Here is a 23,418-nt window from a genome sequence, read left to right as displayed (position 1 = left end):
TTACATATTTATGCTTTTCTCTACCTTCTTGAACTTACAGAATATATTTATAATAGTCATCTGGTCTACTAATTTGATCTTCTGTGTCATTTCTGGATCTATTTCTGTGGACTGGGATTTTTTCTATGGTAACCAGCCATATATTCAATTTTTAATTGGATGCTGGACATTTTGGATTTACATTTCTGGATTTTGTGACACTCCTTTAAATATTGTTGGGTTTTGTTCTAGGATGCAGTCTAGTTATTTAGAATCAACTTGATTCTTTCAAGGCTTGCTTTTAAGCTTTGTTAGGGTAGGTCCAGGGCAGACTTTAGGGCTAATTCAGCCCATTACTGAGGCAATACTTCACTGAGAACTGTCCTTAATGCGCCATGTATTTGGAGGTTTTCCACTGGTAGTTGGGAATTATTCTCCACCCTGTGTGAACTCCAGGGATTGCTCTGCTTATTACTGGTGGCTCTTTCTTCAGCTTCAGGTGGTTTCTTACATGTATAGGCATAGACAGACCAATATTCAGCCCAAGACTCAAGGGACCCTTGTTCAAATCTCTAGAACTTTCTCTCCGTGCAACTCCCTCCTCAAGTAATCTTCCCTGTGGATTCTAGTTGCCTTGATTTCCCTAAACTCCTACTCTGTCTCCTCAGCTCTGTTGGGATTCTCCTTCTGGTGCTGTGGTCTAGAGACCCCAGGCAGCGAGCAGGGGCACTTACAGAAAAAGCTCAGCTTTCCCTCCTAAGGAAAACCCCAGTTCTCCCCCTCCTTCTTTGTTCTCTTCCTATAAGCCTTTTACCTGCGTGTCTCCTTTACTACTCACTTGAGACACTCAACACAGAACACATCACTTCTGACCCTCCTGGTCACCAAACGTGTGGAGGATTTTCCTTATACCAAGTGATTCTGTGACACCAGCTGGGTGTCCTACAATTCAACTTAACTCTGACACTGTCTACCTGGAGGTAGCCTCAGGTCCCACAGGTTAAGGGCTCAGTCCCTCAAGACTTCTCCCATCCCACTTCAGACACCAATCTCAGGTAGAAGGTCTCCAAGTTACCCACAACTTCTGTCTGATTTGGCTACAAATCAGAGGTTCCCATGACCACCTCCTCAGGTTCAATTAATTTGCTAGAGCAGCTCACAGAACTCAGGGAAACACTTACTTACATTTACCAGTTTATTAAAGGATATAATAAAAGATGCAGATGAATAGCCAGATGAGGAGACACTAAGATGAGGTCTGGGAGGGCCTCAGGTGCAGGAGTGTCTGTCCCCAAGGAGTTGGGGTGTGTCACCCCCCTGATGTGAATGTGTTCGTCAACCTGGAAGCTCTCTGAAACCCCTATTATTGGAGGCTTCCTCACATAGGCATAATTAGTTATTAACTCCATTTTCAGCCCTCTCCCCTCTCTGGAAGATGGGAGGGTGGGGCTGAAAATCCCAAGCTTCTAATCATGGCTTGGTCTCTCTGGTGACCGGTCTCCATCCAAGAACCCACCCAGAGTTGCCTCATTAGAACAAGAGATACTCCTAGTGCTCTTTTTTTAAAAATTTTTTATTGGGGTATAGTTGATTTATAATGTTGTGTTAGTTTCAGGTGTATAGCAAAGTGAATTTGTTATACACATACATGTATCCACTCTTTTTTAGATTCTTTTCCCATGTAGGCCATTACAGAGTATTGAGTGGAACTCCCTGTGCTATACAGTAGGTCCTTATTAGTTATCTATTTTATATATAGTAGTGTGTACCTGTCAGTCCCAGTCTTCCAATTTATCCCTCCCTCACCTTATCCCCTGGTAACCATAAGTTTATGTTCTACATCTGTAACGCTATTTCTGTTTTGTTTTGTTTTTTTTATTTGTTTATTTTATTCATTTTTGGCTGCGTTGGGTCTTCGTTGCTGCGTGCGGGCTTTCTCTAGCAAGCGGGGGCTACTCTTTGTTGTGGTGTGCGGGCTTTTTATTGCGGTGACTTCTTTCACTGTGGAGCACGGGCTCTAGGTGCGCTTGCTTCAGTAGTTGTGGCACGTGGGCTCAGTAGTTGTGTCTCATGGGCTTTAGAGGGCAGGCTCAGTAGTTGTGGCTCACGGGCTTAGTTGCTCTGCGGCATGTGGGATCTTCCTGGACCAGGGCTCGAACCCGTGTCCCCTGCGTTGGCAGGCAGATTCTTAACCACTGCACCACCAGGGAAGTCCCTCTATTTCTGTTTTGTAGATAAGTTCATTTGTAGCCTTTTTTTTAGAGCCCACATATAAGCGATATCATATGATATTTGTCTTTCTCTCTCTGACTTACTTCACTCAGTATGACAATCTCTAGGTCCATCCATGTTGCTCCAAATGGCATTATTTCATTCTTTTTTATGGCTGAGTAATATTCCATTGTATGTATGTACCACATCTTCTTTATCCATTTCTCTGTTGATGGACATTTAGGTTGCGTCCATGTCTTGGCTATTGTGAAGAGTGCTGCTAGGAACATTGGGGTGCATGTATATTTTCAAATTATGGTTTTTCTCTGGATATATGCCCAGGAGTGGGATTGCTGGATCATATAGTAGCTCTATTTTTAGTTTTTTAAGGAAGCTCCATACTGTTCTCCAGAGTGGCTGTACCGCTCCTAGTACTCTTATCACTTAAGAATTTACAAGGGTTTAGGAGCCCTGTGTCAGGGATGAGTCAAAAACCAAATATTAGAACAAGAGATCCTCCTAGCACTCTTATCATTTAGGAAATTACAAGGGACTTAGGGGCCCTGTTCCAGGAACTGGGGGCAGAAACCAATATATATTTTCTATTATCTCACAGTTTCCCTTCTCTCAGGGATCTCAGTCTTGTCCTACCTGTTGTCCAATGTCTGAAAACCTTTGTTTCATGTTTTGTTTGTTTTCTAATTATTTAAGGCAAGAGAGTTTATCTACTGCCAATTACTCCGTCATAGCTGGAAGCAGAAGTCCAACTCATTCCTTATTTATTGATGAGTGGTAGTCCATTGAATGGATATACCGTATTTGTTTAACTTTTCATCTGTTGTTGAACATTTGAGTTGTTTCCAATTTTTGGAATGGAACTCTACAAATCTTTGTATGGACGTATGTTTTAATTTCTCTTAGGTAAATACCTAGGGGCAGAATTCCTGGATCATAGAGTATTGTATACTTAACTTTATAAGACGTGGCCAAATGGTTTTCCAGAGTGGCCGTATCAGCAATGTATAAGAGTTCCTGCTGCCCCCATCATCGTCAACACTTGGTGTTGTTAGTCTTTTTAACTTTTAGCCATTCTAGTGTGTATGTAGTGAACTTGTTACCACGTCAAACTGGGGTCCGCTTGCCCACATGCAGTAAAGCCAATCTATTGACCCTGGGTTTTGATGAAGGAAAGTGCAGCATTTATTGCAGGGCACCAAGCAAGGAGTCCAGGGAGCTAGTGCTCAAAAGGCCCCCCAATCCCCAAAGTCTTTCAGGGAAAGGTTTTTCAAGACAGGGTGAAGGAGGGGGGTTTGGGGTGTGTGATCAGCTCATGGACATTCTTCTGATTGGTTGGTGGTAACTGGGAGTCAACATCATTAACCTTCTGGTTATAACCGGTCTGTGGCCCACGTGCTTGTGGGCAGCAGAAGTTTACTTCTTCCACCTGGTGGGGGTTTCAGTATCTGCAAAACAGCTCAAAGGGCGTGGCTCAGAATATTTTCCACAGTCCTGGAGGAGGAGCTAAAGGTCCTTGACTTTAATGGCTAAAGTATTATTATTTTGTCTTGCTTGACTGTTTTCCTTTTTATGCGTTTTCTCACTTCCCTGGTTAAATTTATTCTTTGGAACTTGGGGAAGGCCTAGGAGGCTAAAGTCTTTCTATAGACAAGAGGCGGCAGGCGGAGGGGAGTGTGGGTCTGTTCTGGGAAGCCTCCATACGGTCTGGCTCAGTTACAGTACCTCATAAGGGTTCAGTTTGCACGTTCCTGGTAACTAATGATGTTGATAAGCTTTTATGTGCTTATTGGCCATAAATGTATTTTTTTTTAAATGAAGTTTAAGTTTATATTTTTTCCCTATTGGCTTGTTTATCTTCTGCTTACTGAATTGTTAGAGTTCTTTTCATATTCTAGATATAAGTCCTTTGTCAGATATAACAGAATCCATGCTTTTAACCGCTGCTCTTTGTTTGATTGAGGGGAATGAGAGGTGGATGTCAGAATATAAACAGGCCATTGTAGATTGAGGAGAGAGATGATTGTGTCTTATACTAGCATAGGGTTTAGATTAAGCAAAGTGGATGGAATTTAAAATTAAAAAAAAACAAACACCTCAAGGAAGTCTGGGTCTATTTTTTCCCCTTTTGTCTTCTGAATGTTCCTAAATATATTTACAGATACAACCGGAATCAAACCTGAATTTTTCTATGCTTGAATTAACTACAGGAGAATGTCTCAGGAACCTAGGACATACTCTCTTTTGCTGTTCCTTTTTCTGAGCCATGGAGTGGCAAGTCATGGAGTTCCAGATTCCCGGCAGGGTAAGTCCTGAGGGAGGAATCATCTGTCATGGTTTCCACACATCTTAGGGAACGGAGTGGGGTTAGATCAATTTAGGTACATGATGCCGCAAAGTGTTTTGGGATGTGTGCGTGCCTGTGTGTGTGTGTATACCCACGTAAGTGTAGAATTTTCAGGAACACTCTGAAAGGGTTTTTCAAACCAAGGTTTTTTCACACTGGCACATACGGGCACAAGTATAATTAAAATTCACTAAAAATTTCCTTCACGAGTAACCTTTACGGGGGCTCTTTTCTTAATAGACATTTGTATTTTTGAGGGTCATCCAGTTCAATTCTATTTATACATTCAATGGCTTTGTTGCAGATTTGCCTCCATTGTTGCAAAAAATGGCGGTGAGTATCTATTTTATTTTAAACAACATCCTCTGTACTGGAGCTGCCAACTTTCGGATGTTATACTCGACGTTATCTCTTTGCCTTTTAGGAAGAAATAATAGACGGAAGCTACCTAAATGGTAATGTCCCCACTGTCCCTGCTTGTTGCTTCTAAGAATTTCAAACACAATGCGCCTGTGATCTCTCCGGAATGATTCCTTTTTAAGTTGTCTTTTCATTTTATTTCCATTGTAGCATTGCTGGATCTCATACAGTTTCAAAGGTAACTCATCCTAAAGGGGAGGGGAAGGGATGGAATAGATTTTTAGTAAAAATTCTTAATGGAAGTCTCTTAACTATAAAAAGTAAAATGTACTCATTACAAAAAATATCACCCAATGCACAAGTGTTTTAGAATAGATACATTTGTTCAACACAATTTTGGCCCCCTCTGCTCTAGCATAAGAGCTAACATTTACTGACTGCTTACTATGTAGCAGATACTATTCTAAGTGCTTTTATGCATAGAAACACATGTAATCTTCCCAAGCCTCCCCCTCCTCCCACCCAAGTAGGCCCTATTGTTACCCCATTGGACAGAATAATGAAACTGAGGCCCAGGGAGGTGATTTAAGGTCACAGAGCTGGGAAATGGTGGAGCTGGGGTGAGTATCCAGCAGCCTGGCTCCAAGGCTCACTGTTACTTTGCTCTCACTGTCACTTTATATTCTGTGTACAGGCTGGTGTTAGATACCAGGGATGTGGAGCAGGGCACTAGGTAGTCTTGTGGAAAGACAAATATTAACAGATAATTCTAATATAACAAGTACTATGATGGAGAAATGGGAGCCTTGGGGCCCCATGACAGGGGCACTCAGTTATATTAAAGTACAAGATCCCCATAAACAGTCTTTTCCCTAAGGTAACTCCAGTTGATAGCTTTGGATATATTCTTTCAGGCTAAAATTTTTTATCTATCTATCCGTCTATCCATCTATCTATGTATCTATAAAAAATGTGATTATAAAAGGCCTTCTAATTGTTTAAGGCAGGAAGATTTACCTACTGCCAGTTATTCCATCACAGCTGAAAGCAAAAGTCCAACTCATTCCCTTTGTCTGGATGAGTGGCATTCCATTGAATGGCTATACCATCTGTTTAACATTTCACCTGTTGTTGGGTATTTGAGTTGTTTCCAATTTTTGGCTGTTATGAATGAAGTTGTGCATTTTCTATGTGTTGGGCAATGTTTTAAGCGCTTTACATCTGTGGACAAGTTTAATTCTCACAGTTGTTAGCTGTATTACATAGAAAGGGAAACTGAGGCACAGGAAAATTCAGTAAACTGCCTAAGGCCATACCGTTCAGTGGTAGAGCCAGGATTCAAACCCAGGTTTCGAGCCTACAGTCCTAACTATGCTATTCCAGCCTCTCATGGTATACAAAGCATCTGTTTGTTAAACTTAATATAGTCAGGACACCTTTCCAAGTCAGTCTGTTTGGATTATTAATCTGAGTGGATTGTTATGGGATTTAGAATATAGCACACAGCTCCAAATTGATCATTGTCTTTGAGAGACTGGTATGCAGGCTGATTCCTAGAATTGGAAACTGCCTCTCACTGTGCCAAGGAATCACATCTCCTACCTCTAAGCACAGAGTGCCTAGCATCCCGGCCCATGTTCATTGTCCTTTCTGAACCTCGGTCCCCTGAGCACTCAGCCAGTAGGGGGACTGCTCATCCTAGGCGGGCCTGTCACCATGACCTTCTCCCGTCTGTCTTCGACTGAAGCTCCCACGTGTGGACGGCAGACCTGTCCCGCAGAGTCCTGGCCTATCTGAATTCACGGAACGTTGCCTTCACCATCCCCAGCCTGCAGGTGTGTATCTGAGACCCGTCCCTATGTTCCCCTTTCAGTGCTCAGGGGTTGCAAACTCAGGGGCCAGGTAAGTCAGAGAAGCGGGCTAAGTGGAGAGCTAGTCTTCACTTCCACAAAGAAACGTGTCTGTCCAGTGTTTTTTGAAACATGATATAAGCTCCTTTGTCTCTTTCATTCTTCCACTTTTGATGGAGACATGGCGTATTAGAGCAACGGTCCCCAGCCTTTTTGGCACCAGGGACCGGTTTCATGGAAGACAGTTTTTCCATGGATTGGGATCGGGGGGATGGTTTCGGGATGATTCAAGTGCATTACATTTATCGTGCACTTTATTTCTGTTATTATTACATTGTAATATATAATGAAATAAGTATATAACTCACCATAATGCTGACAGGAGAGGGAGCTCAGGCGGTAATGCGAGTGATGGAGAGCGGCTGTAAATACAGATGAAGCTTTGCATGCTTGCCCGCCGCTCACCTCCTGCTGTGCGGCCTGGTTCCTGTCAGGCCACAGACCGGTAGTGGTCCAAGGTCACGGACTGGTATTAGAGTATAGGCTGAGCTACTCTAACAAAGAGACCATAGATTACAGCAGCTCAAACAGTTTAGTTTATTTCTATCTCATATAATAGTCCAGGGCTAGGTGGGAGGTCCAGAGAGGAGAGACAGCTCTACTTCAAAAGGCCATCGAGGGGCCTGGGTTCCTTCTGTCTTGTTGCTTTGTCATCATCTAGGGAGTGGTTGCCCACATGATTGAAATAGCACATCCATTCTCCAACCCAGGGAGGGTGTGGTGGGAAAGAGGAAGTGAAGGCTGAACAGCTTCTCTTTAAGGATGTGACCTGCAAGTTGCACACTTCTTCCTGCTCACGTTTCATTGGCTCACAGTCCACAGTCACATCTTACTGCAGAGGAGCAAGATGAGAGACCATGTACCCAGCCAGCTAAAACTTATGGGATTCTGTTCCTAAAATAATTACAAGAGAGTGGACCTTTGGGTATAATTATCAGTCTCTCAATCATGGGTCCAAGAAATACTTTTCTTCCCTTTTAACTCTACTAGAAGAAAAACAGTAGCACAAACATGTAAATGGATGGCAGTGGATATTTGCCTTGGGGAACAATAGGGCATGGTGGGGACTGCGGTGAATTGGCCAGCACGTGCCTCATTAGCATAATCAGTAGCCCAGGGCGTTTTGTTTTGCCTTTACCAATACACTGTGAATAACACAGAAAATTGAGACAACATTCTTTCAGATTTCAAAGACTATTATTTGATTCAGCAAAGAAGTCAAAGAAGTCATGTCATTGATGAATGAAATTCTGACATACATCTTTGTTGTTTCGGTTTTTACTTACTTTATAATGAAGATGATAGTGTCAATCAACATTCATGTGAGAATGACACTCAGAAGCCTGGTTGTTATCCATTTACCAGGACACCCACTAGGTGGAGGTGGCTGGTGGCCTCATGGCATCTGCTTTCTTCGCCCTGTTCATCTGTGCAATCTAAAGAGAAGTGATGCCTGCCTCTTTCTCTCTAGCAGTAGGGTTTCTCATAAAATGTGTATAATTTAACCTGATTAGGAGCTATACTACCTCTTTTCCTATTTGTATATTCACTTAGTATCTACTTATCCAGCCTCTGTTCTCTGCCAGGCACAGTTCTAGACACTGGAGACTCAGGAGAACAGGCAGTCACATTACTACCCACGTGGGCCTTTCATTCTAAGGGGAGAGACATTGAGTAAACAATTATTCAACTCATTCAGGGCAGAGAATAATGGCTGGCACTTATTGAGAACACTTTACATAATCATTTACTCCTCATGACCTAGGATTAATTCTTACTTACGCAGTAAGTTTGACTATTGTCCCTACCTTTCAGCTGAGAAAACTGAGACCCAGAGATACTGTTGCCCATTTATCAAATAAAAATACTGGTTTCCCAGTTAAATTTGACTTGCAGATGATCAACGAATACATTTTTTAGTGTAAGTATGTCCCATGCAATATTTGGGATATACTTCTGCTAAAAAATTATTCGTTTATCTGCAAGTCATATCTAACTGGGCATCTTGTATTTTATCTAACAATCCTAGTTAAGGAACTTGCCCGAGGCCGTACAACTAGTAAGTGGCAAGGTGGGGATTTGCACATAGGTTATCTGGTGCTAGAGCTCACCTTTGGTCCATGATGTCACACTATGCTGCCTTTCTAGAGCACCTCTATTTAAGGAAGATTTAGAAAAGAATTCCCCAGATAGCAGAGGAAATCTCTTTCAGGAGAGGCTGTTGGCCTCTGCTTCTCACCCTGGAGGGGTTGCCACGGGGAGTTCATGCTGCCTGAATTTTGCTCCTGTGCTGGGGGCTTGGAGCATGGGAGAGGGTTTGAGCAGTGCACATCTGGAAGTAGTAAACTTTCCGGGTAGAGGCCAGCTGCCCTGGACTTGAAACCTCAGTCACCTGCAGGGACCAGGCAGGCCATGGGGGAATCAGCTACCTAGAGCAGGAAGGGTGATTACAGCGAGCGGCTGTCCCTCTGCCTGTTGATTATTACACAGAAGGGGGTGTGTGCCCAGCGTTGCCACATCTTTGTGGTTTCCAAGAGAAGTTGGAAATTTGGATTTTTGTGAGGCATTCCCTGAATTTTAAATGTTAGCAGCTCATAAAAAATTTTGGAGCCAACTCAACCAAACGTGTGCAGGCTGCCAGCTTGCGGTCTCTGAGGGGAATTAGGTGGCCTGGCTGGGCTGCTGGCCGTGGTGCTGACCATGTGCTCCTGTCCTGTCCTCACTGACTCTCCCAACGTTCCATATCCAGGCAGCCATGGAAAACCACCTGGAACAATGTTTGTACCAGCCCTGGAAACTGCTGGAGGACCTGAGGGGAACTGATGCTCAGCAATTCCGCACTGCCATGAAATGTCTCTTAGAAGACAAGAAGGACCGCTTGGTGAGGCTCTCTTGGCATCCTGGAAGCAGAGGAAATCCAGGGCCAGTTGGTGTTTGTCGAGTTGAATGGAATTGAGCCTCACTCAGGCCTGGGCCCTTCTTTATCTCTTCCTCCCTCCTTCTCCTTCTGCAAACTCCCTGGGACCTAGGTTTCCTCTCTTACTTTCTCCAAAGTTCAAATGAAGAGCCTTATAAGTCATATTCTTATGAGTACTAAGAAATGGGGTGTACTGAGGAGTCCCAGTAGTTTGGCTTCATCAACATCCATGAATGATTACTGTGCACCAGGGGACACTGGATTCAGAGATGAAAGACTGTCTCTGTCCTCAAGGAGCTTATGGTCCAGGGAGACAAAAAACAGGAACAGAAAATTTCCACAAAATGAGGTTGGTAATGTAATAGCAAAGAAAAGGACTCCGAGACCCAGAGAACCCTTGGAATCAGAAAGGTGAGGTGTAGAGGTGGTTTTTTTTTCAGAGACAGTTGAGTGTGGAGCAGTGTTTTCCAAAGGGAATTGAACCATTTAAACATTTTAATAATCATAAACTTATTTTAATGTCTGTTATTAAAATACACATCAAAACTGTGAGTTTGGTGGAGATGTAGTGTTTCCTTTTGAAATGAATTTAAGTTTTAAAAAGAGTCAGTTTAAAGTAAAAATATGAACTAAATAATAGTAAAGGCAATGCAAAAGATATGGCAAAAATGAGGATGGTGGTCTTTGAAAATGATGCTGATCAATGTTTACTGTGTGTCGGGTATTATTCTGAGGGAATGGTCAGCAAGCTGTTTCTGTAAAGGGCCCGACAGTAAATATTTTAGGCTTTGCAGGCCATACAATCTCTGTCACAACTACTCAACTCTGCCGTTGTAGCATCAAAGCAGCCGTAGATGGCAGGTCAATGCATGGGTGTGGATGTGTTCCAATTAAACTTTATTTGCAAAAACAGGCAGTGGGTCAGATTTGACCTGTGGGCCATATTTGCCAGCACCGTTCTAAGGGTTTAACAAACCTGGACCTGTTGAATTGTCTCCAGGACCTTCTGAAATAAGGATAAATAGACTCTTACCATGTCAATATTCAGATGAGGAAACAGGCTTGGAGAGGTTGAGTAAGTAACCTCCGGTTACACAGCTTGAAAGCGGCAAATCTGAGGTGGGAACCTGGGCTCCTGACTCTAGCTGTGAGCCCTCTGGCATCTGGTGAAGCTCGTGGGCTCCATCTCAGAATAATGTGTTAAAATGTATAAAATGAAATAACAATGGATGGCAAAGGAAGCTGATTCTATTGAAATACATTTATCAAAATACATAAGACAAAGTTAAGGGTACAGTAATTTATGTGCTTCTTTAACACATCCAATAATAAGATTTAGTGGCGGGTCTAATAGTTTCTGTAATTTTGAGGAAGTGTTGAGTGTAAGCGAGACTTCAAGACATTTGCAACAATGGTAGTGAGTTATGAAAGTGTTTGTGATTTCTAGTGATGACACATCAAAGGTTCTCCTGCCACCTTGCTGGCTTGCTGCCTACGTTCATCCCTGAAGGAGATGCCAGGGACCAATTCCATGGCAGTGAAAAGGAGGATGCAGTTTTCCCCCAGTGTTCACAGATGCCCTAATACTATCTGCAGACCCTTGTCCAATAACCCCTAAGTTACACTCTTAGCCGCTGCACTGTTTGGCCCCAACCGGGAGTGACGAAAGTTAGGAAACACATGGGCGTGGTGAGAGGTGTGGGCTTGGACTGAGTACACTTGTTTCAGATCCCAGCTTCGTGCAGGTTTGGGCTGGTTAACTAGTCTCTCTTTTGTTCTTGCCACCTGTAATACTGAGTTAATTATAGCATGTAATGTTTGCTGAGTGTTCACTAGGTACTGGGCACTCTCCATTATCTTCTTCAATTCTTATATAAATCTAGGAGGTAGGCACTGATATTATCTTCATTCAGGAGGAAGAAACTGAGACTTAAAAAAGATAAGTGATTTGCTCAAGGACACACATGTAAGTGGAGGGCCTGGCATTTGAACCTAGGAATGTCTGACCCGCAGACCTATGGGGCTTAACCTATAGGACTGTTGTGAGAATTACAGGAGGTGATGCACGCTTGCTCCGTGCTTGACACAGTGCCTGGAGTGTAGTCCATACTCAGTAAATTGTGGTTGTTATTTTTGGAGGGTGTGTTGGGTGAAGGACAGAGTCGTGTCCAGTCTGATTGTACCTACACCCTGTCAGCATTCCTGGGGTCTGTGGTTCAAAAGATTCATTCATTCGTTCATTCTAACAGGCTATTTCTCAATGTCTTCTAGGTACCAGGCATCCCACTAGGCACATGGCTTGGGCCCCAGCACTTTCCTGGCTCAACCTCATCTACACACTGGAATCAGATGCCAGGGCTCCACCAGAGACCAGTTAAACCAGACTCTATATAGTGGTGCTGGGGATCACCTCCCTAGTGATTCTGATGTGCAGCCAAGATTGAGATCCACTAGCTTGGAGGAAAGATAGGCCCATAAGCATCTCTAATGCATCATGGAGTTTGGTTCAAGATGCTGTTGGGAGCCCCGAGTGGAGGGAGATTTGATTTGACTTAAGTAGGACATCAGAAAAGACTTCACCAATGAAATGACAACTGAGCTTGGCCTTAAAGGATCAGCTGGATTTCTCTGGGAGAAGGAGGTGGAGAGGGGATGCCAGTTAGAGCAAGGGCCTGAGGTGTGACAGTCATGGTGTATCTGGAGAATGACAAGGTGCCTAGTGTGGGTGAAGCAGGTGAAGGCCTTGACTTTGTTCTTTAGGTGATGGAAAGGTCTAGAAGATTTGACATAGCAGCATGGTGTTTAATAGTGGCCCTGGATTTCACCACTGCTGCTAAGTGTGGTCTCTCCCAGGGTTTCCAAATCAAGAGGCAGCTCTCAAGACAAGCCTAACTTCTGTCATTCCTGTAGGAGCTGGATGACATCACTGTTGACTTGGGAGAGATTCGGAAACAAGCCTTGCAGAGCCCGGGCGTGAACCGCAGCCTGTTTCTCATCACACTGGAGAGGTGTTTCCAGGTGCTGAACCCCCTGGAGTGTGTGGAGATCCTGGGCAGGGTGCTAAGGGGCTCCTCAGGCCACTTTCTCCAGCCGGATATCACGGAGAGGCTCCCCCGGGACCTGCATGAAGACGCCTTCAAGAACCTGTGAGTGTCCCCCTGCCCCTCAGAGTCTGTCCTGAGAAGTCAAGGAGGTAACACATGAGGGAGGGGAGAAGGCAGGTGGGGACAGGTTAATTTAGAGATGGTTTGATTAAAACAGAGTCTCCCAAATTTTAGTCATTCTGGTATCATCCTCACAATTTTTCCATACCTATATACCACCTGTATTATTATTTAGTTTGTGTTTTTAAAAAATAGATTCATTCTATTTACTTAAAAATATCTATTTTAAAAGTAAATATGGGACTTCCCTAGTGGCGCAGTGGTTAAGAATCCGCCTGCCAATACAGGGGACATGAGTCCGATCCCTGGTCCGGGAAGATCCCACATGCCGCGGAGCAGCTAAGCCTGTGTCCCACAACTACTGGGCCTGCGCTCTAGAGCCCGCGAGCCACAACTACTGAGTCCACGTGCCACAACTACTGAAGCCCACGTGCCTAGAGCCTGTGCTCTGCAACAAGAGAAGCCACTGCAATGAGAATCCTGTGCACCGCAGCAAGGAGTAGCCCCTGCTCGCTGCAACTAGAGAAAGCCCGCACACAGCAACGAAGACCCAATGCAGCCAAAAATAAATAAATGAATTTATTTAAAAAAAACTAAATATGATACACACTACTGCATGTAAAAAAGATAACCAACAAGGACTTACTGTATAGCAGAGGGTACTATACTCAATATTTTGTAACAACCTATAAGGGAAAAGAATCTGAAAAAAATAGGTACATATGTATGTATAACTGAATCACTTTGCTGTACACCTGAAACTAACACAACATTGTAAGTCAACTATACTTCATAAAAAATAAGTAAATAAATTTTAAAAAGTAAATATGGTATAATTACTGTAAATGGGAAACCAGTATCATTTGTCTTAAGTAATCATAAAAATAAATAAAATAAAAAAAAACAAACCAGTGTCATTAAATCCTAGCTAGATATGTTGTTCTGAGCCTAGGACCTATTCCCTTGGTTAAAAAAGGAGCTGAGTGTGTGTTGAAGACTCTCTAGCACTAAAGTGAGACTTCCACCTTGAGAGTCAGCAGGGCTGACAGAACACAGTTGGATCCAGAAGCTCAAATTCCATCATCAGGAACATCTCTGGCTTTTTATCTCTCAGCTCTGCCCTCCTCTGTGTTGGCCTCACTCCCAGGCGGGCTCTCTCCATGAGGGAGCATGGGCAGTTCCAGGTCCCCTCCTCAGAGTGCTTGGTCCAGAGGACTTTTCCAACAGTTCCAAGTAGAGTCCTAGACCTGATTCTCATTGGTCCACACTGGGTCATGTGCCCATTCTATTTTTTTTTTTTTTTTTTTGGCTGTGTCACTCAGCATATGGGATCTTAGTTCCTCAACCAGGAGGGATCGAACCCACGCCCCCTGCAGTGGAAGCGTGGAGTCCCAACCACTGGGCCGCCAGCGAAGTCCCCATGTGCCCATTCTTGAGCCGGTCACCGTGGCCAATGGGATCTTATATGCTGAATGGCTTAGATGTGGGTCACAGTCCCACCCAAACGACATGGATCAAGAGGGGAGAAATGTCATTTCCCCAAGAAAAACTGAGGTGGTATTATGACAAGAGGGAGGAGTGGACACTTGTCAGTCAAAACTCACAGCTGGCCAGCACAAAACTTTATGTAAACCCTGACAAGAGCTTGGGAGAAGGTTACAAGCCTTACAGAGAGAAAGACAACAGATCAATACAGAGATAACATTGCCCGACACCAGATTCTCATCATGAGGTGGGAGTCCAGAATATGGCCCCATTTCCCGTTTCCTGATGAGCATCATTTAATCCAACCTCTTCTTTCACAGATGAAGAAGCTGAAGCCCAAAGAGGGGACAGCATCCCTTGAAGTGACCCCCTGGGGCTTGACTTAATTTGAACTCAAGCCAGTTCTTCTGAACCTCAGTTTTGACCTTTTCCTACTCTACCCTCCCATCCCCTTCTCCTTGTGAGGATGATGTCATTAAGCCCACCCCCCATTCTTCAAATGAGGAAACTGAGGCACAGAGAGATTGTATAACTTGCCCTAGGTCAGACTGCTAGGGAATGATAGAGCCAGCATTTTTACAAATGGGCAAGCTTTCCCTTAAATAATGTAAACATCGTTTTTTCAGAATTATATCTATCTCCTGTCCCTTTCACGTATTGTGCTGGTACAAAACAACAACAACCCAAAACGAAACAACAACAACCCAAAACAAAACAACAACCCAAAAAAGACAGAGAGAAAGAGAGAGAAAGAAGAAGAGGAAGAATAAGAACCAGAAGAAGAGGAGAAAGAGGAAAAAAAAAAACTGAGAAGAAGGAGGAAGAGGAGAAAGGAAGAGGAGAAGAAGAAGAAAGATACAGCGAGAAGATATTAAAATAGATTTAAGGGAAAGTTTGCCTCTTCACATATGAAATGACTGGGAGAGTGGTGAGGATAAACTTTAAGCTTAGAAAAGGGCAGATGGGTCATTTGGTGAATTGATTTTCAGTGGTGGTGGGTGGAGGTGAGGGAAGTCTTCCAGGATGAGGAGACTCAGCTATTTTGCAGGTATGAACTGGAGGGGTGATCAGTGCCAAATACTGTGAAAGGTCAAGTCATACGTGGACCAAATGGGACTGCTGGGTATGGTGACAAGGAGGTCATTCAGGACTTGGGCCACAAGGAGTGGTGTGGTGATGAAGAAACAAGATGTCAGTGGCTTAAAAAGTGACCAAGACACTTTACACCCATCAGGATCTCTGTAATCAAAATGTCAGATAATAACAAGTGTTGACAATGACGTGGAGAAATCAGAACCCTCAGACACTGTTGGTGAGAAAGTAAAGTGGTACAGCTACTTTGGAAAATAGTCTGGAGTTCCTCAAAAGTCTAAGCATAGATTTGCCGTTTAACCCAGCAATTCCACTCCTGGGTCTATTCCCAAGAAAAATGAAATGTGTCGCACAAACACTTATACATGAATGTTTACAGCAACATTATTTATAATAGACAAAAGGGGGAAACAACCCAAGTGTCCATCAACTGATGAACAGATAAACAAAATGTGGTATATTTGTACAACGGAATAGAATTTGGCCATAAAAAATGAATTACTGGGCTTCCCTGGTGGTGCAGTGGTTAAGAATCTGCCTGCCAGTGCAGGGGACACGGGTTCGAGCCCTGGTCTGGGAAGATCCCACATGCCGCGGAGCAGCTGGGCCCGTGAGCCACAATTACTGAGCCTGCGTGTCTGGAGCCTGTGCTCCGCAACAAGAGAGGCCGCGATAGTGAGAGGCCCGCGCACTGCGATGAAGAGTGGCCCCCACTTGCCACAACTAGAGAAAGCCCTCGCACAGAAACGAAGACCCAACACAGCCATAAATAAATAAATAAATGAAGTCATAGTAATAAATGAATACTTGCCCATTAGCACAAAAAAAATATTTAAAAAAAAAATGAATTACTGATACATGTTCCAACATGCATGAATGTTGAAAACATCATGCCAAGTGAAAGAGGCCAGATACAAAAGTGACATATTATATGATTGCATTTATCCGAAATATCCAGAAGACGTAAATCTATAAAGATAGAAAGTAGATTAGTGGTTTCTAGGAGTTGGGATGACTAGAAGTTCTGGGGTGATAGCTAAAAGGTAGGAGGTTTCTTTTTGAGGTACTTAAAGGGTTCTAAAATTGATTGTGGTGATGGTTGTACAAGTCTGTGAATATACTGAAATCATTGAGTTGTATACTTTGTATGGTATAAGTTATATCTGAATAAAACTGTTACCAAAAAGAAAAAGGACCTGGTGGTGAGGAAGTGGAGACCAGTCTTTGGAAGGTATTTAACTGTGATGGGAAGAGGAGAAACAGGAAAATAGCTACATATAGCAAGGGAGTGGGAAGGGCTTTTAACCAAAGATAGCTTTGTATACTTTTGTTGTTTGGACCCTGCCTGAAGGCCTTCATATTGGTTCCTTAATTGACACCCATGTTTATGTCATGTAGGTCTGTGGTGTTCAAAGATCTCTACGACCAAACCTCGGCCCATTCCCAGAGGGCTCTCTACTCCTGGATGACTGGGATTTTGCAGACGTCCTCCAATGGCACTGGTGAGCCCAGGCTTTGAGGTGGGAACACTTTTTAGGGGGAGTCCATCCTTACAAGTGATGCTTCATCTCTGAAGATAGGGATTTGATTTCATTGTCACTTAAGATTTTTAGCTCCCTCAGCTTCCAAAAAGTGTTTGATGTGGTTTATGGAAAAATCACATACCCCATTTCATCAGTGCATTTTTCACACGCTGAAGTCTCTGAAGTCAGCATCGTCTGTATCTTACAATCAACGCCGTGTCCAAGTTTAGTTTCTTAGTGGAACGTAAATAATGATGGCATCTTAGATTCCATGAAAACTTCTGCTGCACTGCGCAGCATGCGGGATCTTAGTTCCCAGGGATCGAACCCTGTAGTGGAAGCGAGGAGTCTTAACCACTGGACCGCCAGGGAAGTCCCTCAATGAAAACTTTTAGAATAAGGTTACAAGTTCAAAATCTGTGTTAAAAATCTGTATCAAAGTGGGACAAAATAGTTCTTTTAAAAGAAAATATAGGCAATAAAGCACAGAAATTTAGTGCTAAGCTTTCTGCAACCGAAGCAGCAATAGGTCAGGAGTAATTTATTTGGCAGATGTTTGTTAAAAACCTACTATTTTCTGGAGTAGTGAAATTCATAGAGACAGAAAGTAGAGTGGTGGTTGCCAGGGGCCAGAGGGAGGAAGGAGTGGGGAATTACTATTTAATGAGTACAGAATTCCAGTTTTGCAAAGTTCTGGAAATGGATGGTGGTGCTGGTTGCACAGCAAAGTCAATGTACTTAATGCCACCGAACTGTACACTTAAAAGTGGTTAAGATGGTAAATTTTATGTTACGTGTATTTTACTACAATTGGAAAAAAAGGAGAGAGAATGGTTATGTAGATTAGTAACGCAAACAATTTCACAGGTAGCTTCAACTTGTTGAATCTTTAATGTTAGTGATGTAAAGAGAATAACTGTTTAAACACCTAAAAAGAGCCTACTATGTGTCAGCCACTGGAGATACAAAGGAAAAGAAGACCAAGTCTTTGTTCTCATGGAGCTATAATTTTATTGTGGGAGAGTAGGTGGAGAAAACTTGTAAGCAAGTAAATAAAGAGAGAGAGAGAGAGGACACAAATACCGGTAACTGCTCTGCAGAAAATAAAAGGGATCAATGCCATGGAAAGGGTTACTGCTTTAGCCTAGAACAGGGCTTGGCAAGTGTTTTCTGTAAAGGGCCAGAGTAAATTTATAGGCTTTGTGGCCCTACAGTCTCTGTCTCAACTATCCGACTCTGATGTTGTAGCACAAAAGCAGCTCTAAGACAGCAGATAAATAGGCATGGCTGTGTCCCAAGAAAACCTTATTTATGGACACTGACATTTGAATTTCATGTGATTTTCATGTGTCAGAAAATATTCGTCTTCTTTTGATTTTCCCTCAATCATTAAAAAATGTAAAAACCGGGAACTTTCCTGGTGATGCAGTGGCTGGGACTCCACGCTTCCAATGCCGGGGGCCCGGGTTCGATCCCTGATCGGGGAGCTGGATCCCGCATGCATGCCGCAGCTAGGAGTTCGAATGCTGCAACTGAGGAGCTGGCGAGCCTCAACTAAGGAGCCCACGAGCCACAACTAAGACCCGGCACAGCCAAATAAATAAATAAAATAAATATTTAAAAAAAAAGGGAAAACCAAGCTCGAAGGCTGTACAAAATCAGGTGTTGGGCTGGGTTTGGTCCATGGGCTGTAGTTTCTGACTGCTGGACTAAGGAGGCAGAGCAGAGCTCTCTGGGCAGGTGACATTTGGATTGAGACCAAAATGAGAAATGGGATCAGACATGCGAGGCTCTGGAGGAAGAGCATTCCAGGCAGGGGAAGCAGCAAATACAAAGGCCCCGAGGTGGGAATGAGCTGCGTATGTGTGGGAAACAGAGAAAGCCGGTGGCGGTGAAGTGTAGGGAGTGCCAATCAATCCTTTTCCTGGAATTCAGCTCTGAAATTTGTATATAAGAAGCATCAAACAATGGAATAATCAATGTCTTCCATGCGCAGCAGAATTCCCTCTGCCTGATGCATAGTGGTGGCCTCCAGAAAACTGAATCTCACACTAAGTGACCCTGAGAAATTCACTCAACTCACCCTCCAGACTCTAGACGTCCCTTAAGTCCTTGTTGCCAGAATTTAGTTGGAGACAGACTCTCCTAAAATTCCTATATGATACGTTTCATTATTAAACTAAGTGAATTGAAATGAATTCTATTTGGACTTTAAACTTTTTTCTTCATGAAGTTCCTTGAGGTAACTGGAAATACTTTGGGTGTCAAAACTATCCCAAGTTTGGGGATCATTGGTCTGCAGAAATACAGTTCATGCTTAATAATTAATTAGAGGGACTTCCCTGGTGGCACAGTGGTTAAGAATCCGCCTGCCAATGCAGGGGACGTGGGTTCGAGCCCTGGTCTGGGAAGATCCCATGTTCCACGGAGCTACTGAGCCCGCATGCCGCAACTACTGAGCCCACGAGCCACAACTACTGAAGCCCATGCGCCTAGAGCCTGTACTCTGCAACAAGAGAAGCCACCGCAATGAGAAGCCCGTGCACCGCAACAGAGTAGCCCCCGCTCGCTGCAACTAGAGAAAGCCCGCGTGTGGCAACGAAGACCCAACGCAGCAAAAAAAAAAAAAAAAATTAATTAGAAATGAACAGCTCAGCTTGGTTCTTGGTGAATTTAGTGGTATCCCCCCAGAATTCTCTAGGCTTCCAGGGCCACCCTTTCTTCTAATAACCAAGTCAAGTGTCCAGAGTCCCCATTGAAAGGATCACAGGTGTTTACCTGTGCTCACCACAACAGGTCTGATTCCTGGGCTGGGGGAGGGCACCCTCTTGTCCTGGTGACTTGGCCCAGGCATCAGCTGACTTCACTGTCTCCTCTGGGCATCAGCCATTGCCCACGGCTTGCTGCAACAGCTCTTGGTGACTGATTCACTGCACCCTATAGCGACTTCTCTGCTTTTTTCATTTCCCCAAAATGCTACCAACGCAATGGTGTTCTGTGTAAATCTTTTACTGGAGGATTAGGGGCAATGGCAGCCAATTCTAGTTCACTGAAACTTGAAGTTGGATCCTGGCCACGATTGTTCTTAAAGCCCCACTGACTTTTGCTGATGGGGAATTTCAAATGCCTGAATGGAATGACCGAGTCCTCTGGGAATTCAGAGAAGGGAGAACACTGCTGCTGGCTGAGGAGATGAGAGAAGGCTTTAAGAAAGGAAACACTTGAGCTTGTTTTCTAAGGTAGGGTTTGGGTTTGGAAGCTGAAGCGTTAGGGGAAAGGCATTCTAGCTGATGAGAAGGGCCCAAGAGAGTAAAGATTTGGAGACCATTTGGGGTGCATATGAGGAAGGTTTGGCTCACGTACATGGTGATAATCAATAAGGAAGATAAGGATTGTTACTGGTAGTAATAAAAGAGTCAAATATATTTCAAGTTAGTAACTAACTAAAAATAAAACTGTATTTTGTGGTCTTAAGTATTAAAAAAATAATCTGCATTTCTAACAAGTTCCCAGGTGATACTGAGGCTGCTGGTTCAAGGGCCACTCTATTGAGTAACGAGGTGGTGGACTCTGTCATTGCCTGTGTGTAGTGTAGCATCTCCTAAGTAGGGGGCTCTCAAAAGATGGTTGTGGAATGAATGAATAAATGCAGAAAGGAGGTCCTGACATCAAAGATCTTTTGACTATCATATACCAGTGCACAGTCTTTTATTAATTTTTACTTATTTGTCCACTTATTTATTTTTTGCAGATGACTCTGTTTCATGGGTCAGTGCAGAAAACTTATGGATTTTGGGCAGATATATGGTTCACCTATCCTTTGAAGAAATTACGAAAATTAGTCCTATAGAAGTAAGTTGGAAAAGTGCATTTACATGTTCCCATCACTAATACTTCTGGGGTAAGGTGTATTCTGAACCTCTCACGTTCAGCCAGCCAGTCAAGGTGCCCTGGGAAATGAACACCCACCGCAGCTCAACATAACTTGAGCATCTAAAGAAAATTCCTGGAATAAGACCTCAAGCAGTCAGTCATTGGATTGTGTTCTAGTGTAGAAAAGCTAAGAAAAGAAAAAGAATTGTGGACAATTAAGATAGCTCTGATGTGAAAAAACATGATCTATAAATGTTGGCTGCGCACCAAAAATCATTTAAGGGTATTTTTGTACTCAAGAAAGGCCGAGGACAATAGCTGTAGTTTCCGGTCCTTGGAAGCACGAATGCAAATGAAAAGCGACGTGGATTAATAGCTACTTCTATTTATGGTTACTTCTATTGATAGCTACTTCAGCGTGTGTGATGATTGGATTTTAACTCTAGAGTTTACAGTGGAGAAATACACATATTCGAGGTTACTTAACTCACCGGTCAGGTGTCTTTCTCCTTCTGATGTTGGCCCGATGACACTAAAATCCCTGGGGCAGCATGATTTTAGAATGCAGCCTCCAAAGAATGCTGCCCACAGGGAGGCATTCGTAAGCAGTTTGGGGCTTGCCACCAGTTTTTATCCTGTGTGCCCTGACTTCCTGCTGGCCAGTGAGAGAAGTGTTTGCATCAGATGACTGGCTTGTTCAAGGACCGACTGACCCAGCAATATCTGGTTATTGTGAAACCAGAGGCAGAACGAGGTTTCTCTTTTTACCTGGGAGGCTGGAAATATTTCAAATGTCTCTCAATTTTATAATTCCCAGCTATAAAATGGATTAAACTTCCATTTTACTCTCCAAAAGAAGTTGAGTGAATTTCTGGAAGTCGATAGAGGTTAAATTCTTAGGAAACTGGGCCCCTAGCGGGGAATTTCTGAGATCCAGATGCCATTTGCACCATTTCTTCATCTTCTAAAAATGTAGAGAAGGGAGGTGAAGCCACAGAGTGCCAACACTAAGAGGGAATTTCATGTGGACGAAGAGTACAATTCTTGAGGGAGAGACAACTTTGTGAGACCTTTAAGCGCAGAGTAACCATGCGTTGAAGTATAGGAGACTTCAATGCGAAAAAGTGAACAAGAATAGAAAGAATCTGAATAGCATATTTAATAAAGTTGAATATATTATATATATTTGCATAATATAAGTGTGTTATATATTATGTAAACATACATTTACATATATATTATATACATATATTCAACTTTGTATCTTACAAAGAGAACACACACTCTTTTTTATCACCTGAGGGTCATTTATAAACTGACTCATCTATTAAAAAAATTCCGATTCCCCAAAGCAAACAATTTATGGACCATAGTCTCTGACCTCAATAAAGCAAATCTAGAAATAAATGTGCAAATATTAGCTTTAAAAAAGTTCAACTGCTCAGATAGTAAAAACAAACAAACAAACAAACAAACAAAAAACTTTCCTAAATAACAGTTGGGTTGAAGAGGAAACTAAAGCAGCAGTGACAGACCATTAAGAAATCAATGACACTTATGGTTACCAAAGGGGAGAGGGGGTGGGAGGCATAAATTAGGAGTTTGGGATTAGCAGATACAAGTTACTATATGTAAAATAGATAAACCACAAGGTCCTACTGTATAGCACAGGGAACTGTATTCAATGTCTTGTAATAAACTATTATAGGGAAAAAGAGAAATCAATGAAAATGAGAAATGGGCACCTCCAAGTGCCAAGAGTAGGGCACAGCACGGACCACCAGGGCGGGGCTGCACGGGGCCCCTGCATCCCGCCTTGCTGATCTTCCTGTCCTTGTCCCCCAGATTGGGCTGTTTATCAGCTATGACAATGCCACCAAGCAGCTGGACACGGTTTATGACATCACACCTGAACTGGCCCAGGCATTTCTGGAGAGAATCAGCTCCTCCAACTTTGATGTGAGGAATACCTCTACCATCCACAGGCAAGGGGCGTGGGCGTTGGGCCCTTGGAGCTGTTTCTCAAGATGCCATCTAAGCATCAGCTTCCTCTGAGCAGCAAAAGACCCGGGGAGGAAAGGGAGGTGGCTGGTCCATGTCTTTGGATAGTTCCATGTCTTTGTGCATGTGAGGGAGGTGTTTCCCCAAAGAGACCCCTTTCAAGAGGTTGTGAAGTGGGGAAGAAAACAAATGCTTTTTAAGCATCTCCTATGTGCCAGTCATTTTATACAACCTTATCAAGTGCTAAGATTCCAGCTCTGGGCACGAAAATGGAACATTTTAAATAGTACTCCATCCATTCCAAGGTAAATGTATAATTTCCAAGAGGTTGGGTTGAGTATTGGAAATAGCTCATGGGTCCCCATATTTGTGAACCCCTTGTTATCCAGACTCTCAGGTGGGGAGCCCTGGGATGAGATCAGCTCTAGAATTTAGTGATTGTAACATGATCCCCCAGAACCATTTCCAGCAGGGGAGGACCAGGAGCTGTACACCTGGTGACCCCAGAAAGGGTTTGAATGTTGGGGGCGTGTGTGCAGTG

General features: G+C 43.3%; 1 protein-coding gene across 1 annotated transcript in view; it reads left to right on the top strand.

Moving 5' to 3' along the window:
• Nucleotides 1-4,419: 4,419 nt before the first annotated feature.
• OTOA (otoancorin) overlaps nt 4,420-23,418 on the top strand; it is a 61,263-nt gene continuing 42,264 nt past the window's right edge. The window contains exons 1-10 of the mRNA XM_007198288.2: nt 4,420-4,510; nt 4,857-4,885; nt 4,977-5,007; nt 5,123-5,150; nt 6,660-6,747; nt 9,572-9,703; nt 12,650-12,885; nt 16,879-16,982; nt 20,755-20,855; nt 22,722-22,861. Of these exons, the coding sequence (XP_007198350.1) occupies nt 4,420-4,510; nt 4,857-4,885; nt 4,977-5,007; nt 5,123-5,150; nt 6,660-6,747; nt 9,572-9,703; nt 12,650-12,885; nt 16,879-16,982; nt 20,755-20,855; nt 22,722-22,861 (980 nt within the window). The remainder of the gene's footprint in view (nt 4,511-4,856; nt 4,886-4,976; nt 5,008-5,122; nt 5,151-6,659; nt 6,748-9,571; nt 9,704-12,649; nt 12,886-16,878; nt 16,983-20,754; nt 20,856-22,721; nt 22,862-23,418) is intronic.

The sequence above is a fragment of the Balaenoptera acutorostrata genome, chromosome 15 (genome assembly GCF_949987535.1).
Source record: "Balaenoptera acutorostrata chromosome 15, mBalAcu1.1, whole genome shotgun sequence".
Taxonomy (NCBI): Eukaryota; Metazoa; Chordata; class Mammalia; order Artiodactyla; family Balaenopteridae; genus Balaenoptera; species Balaenoptera acutorostrata.
The sequence above is the reverse complement of the archived record's forward strand: the minus strand, read 5'-3'. Positions and strand labels throughout refer to the sequence as shown.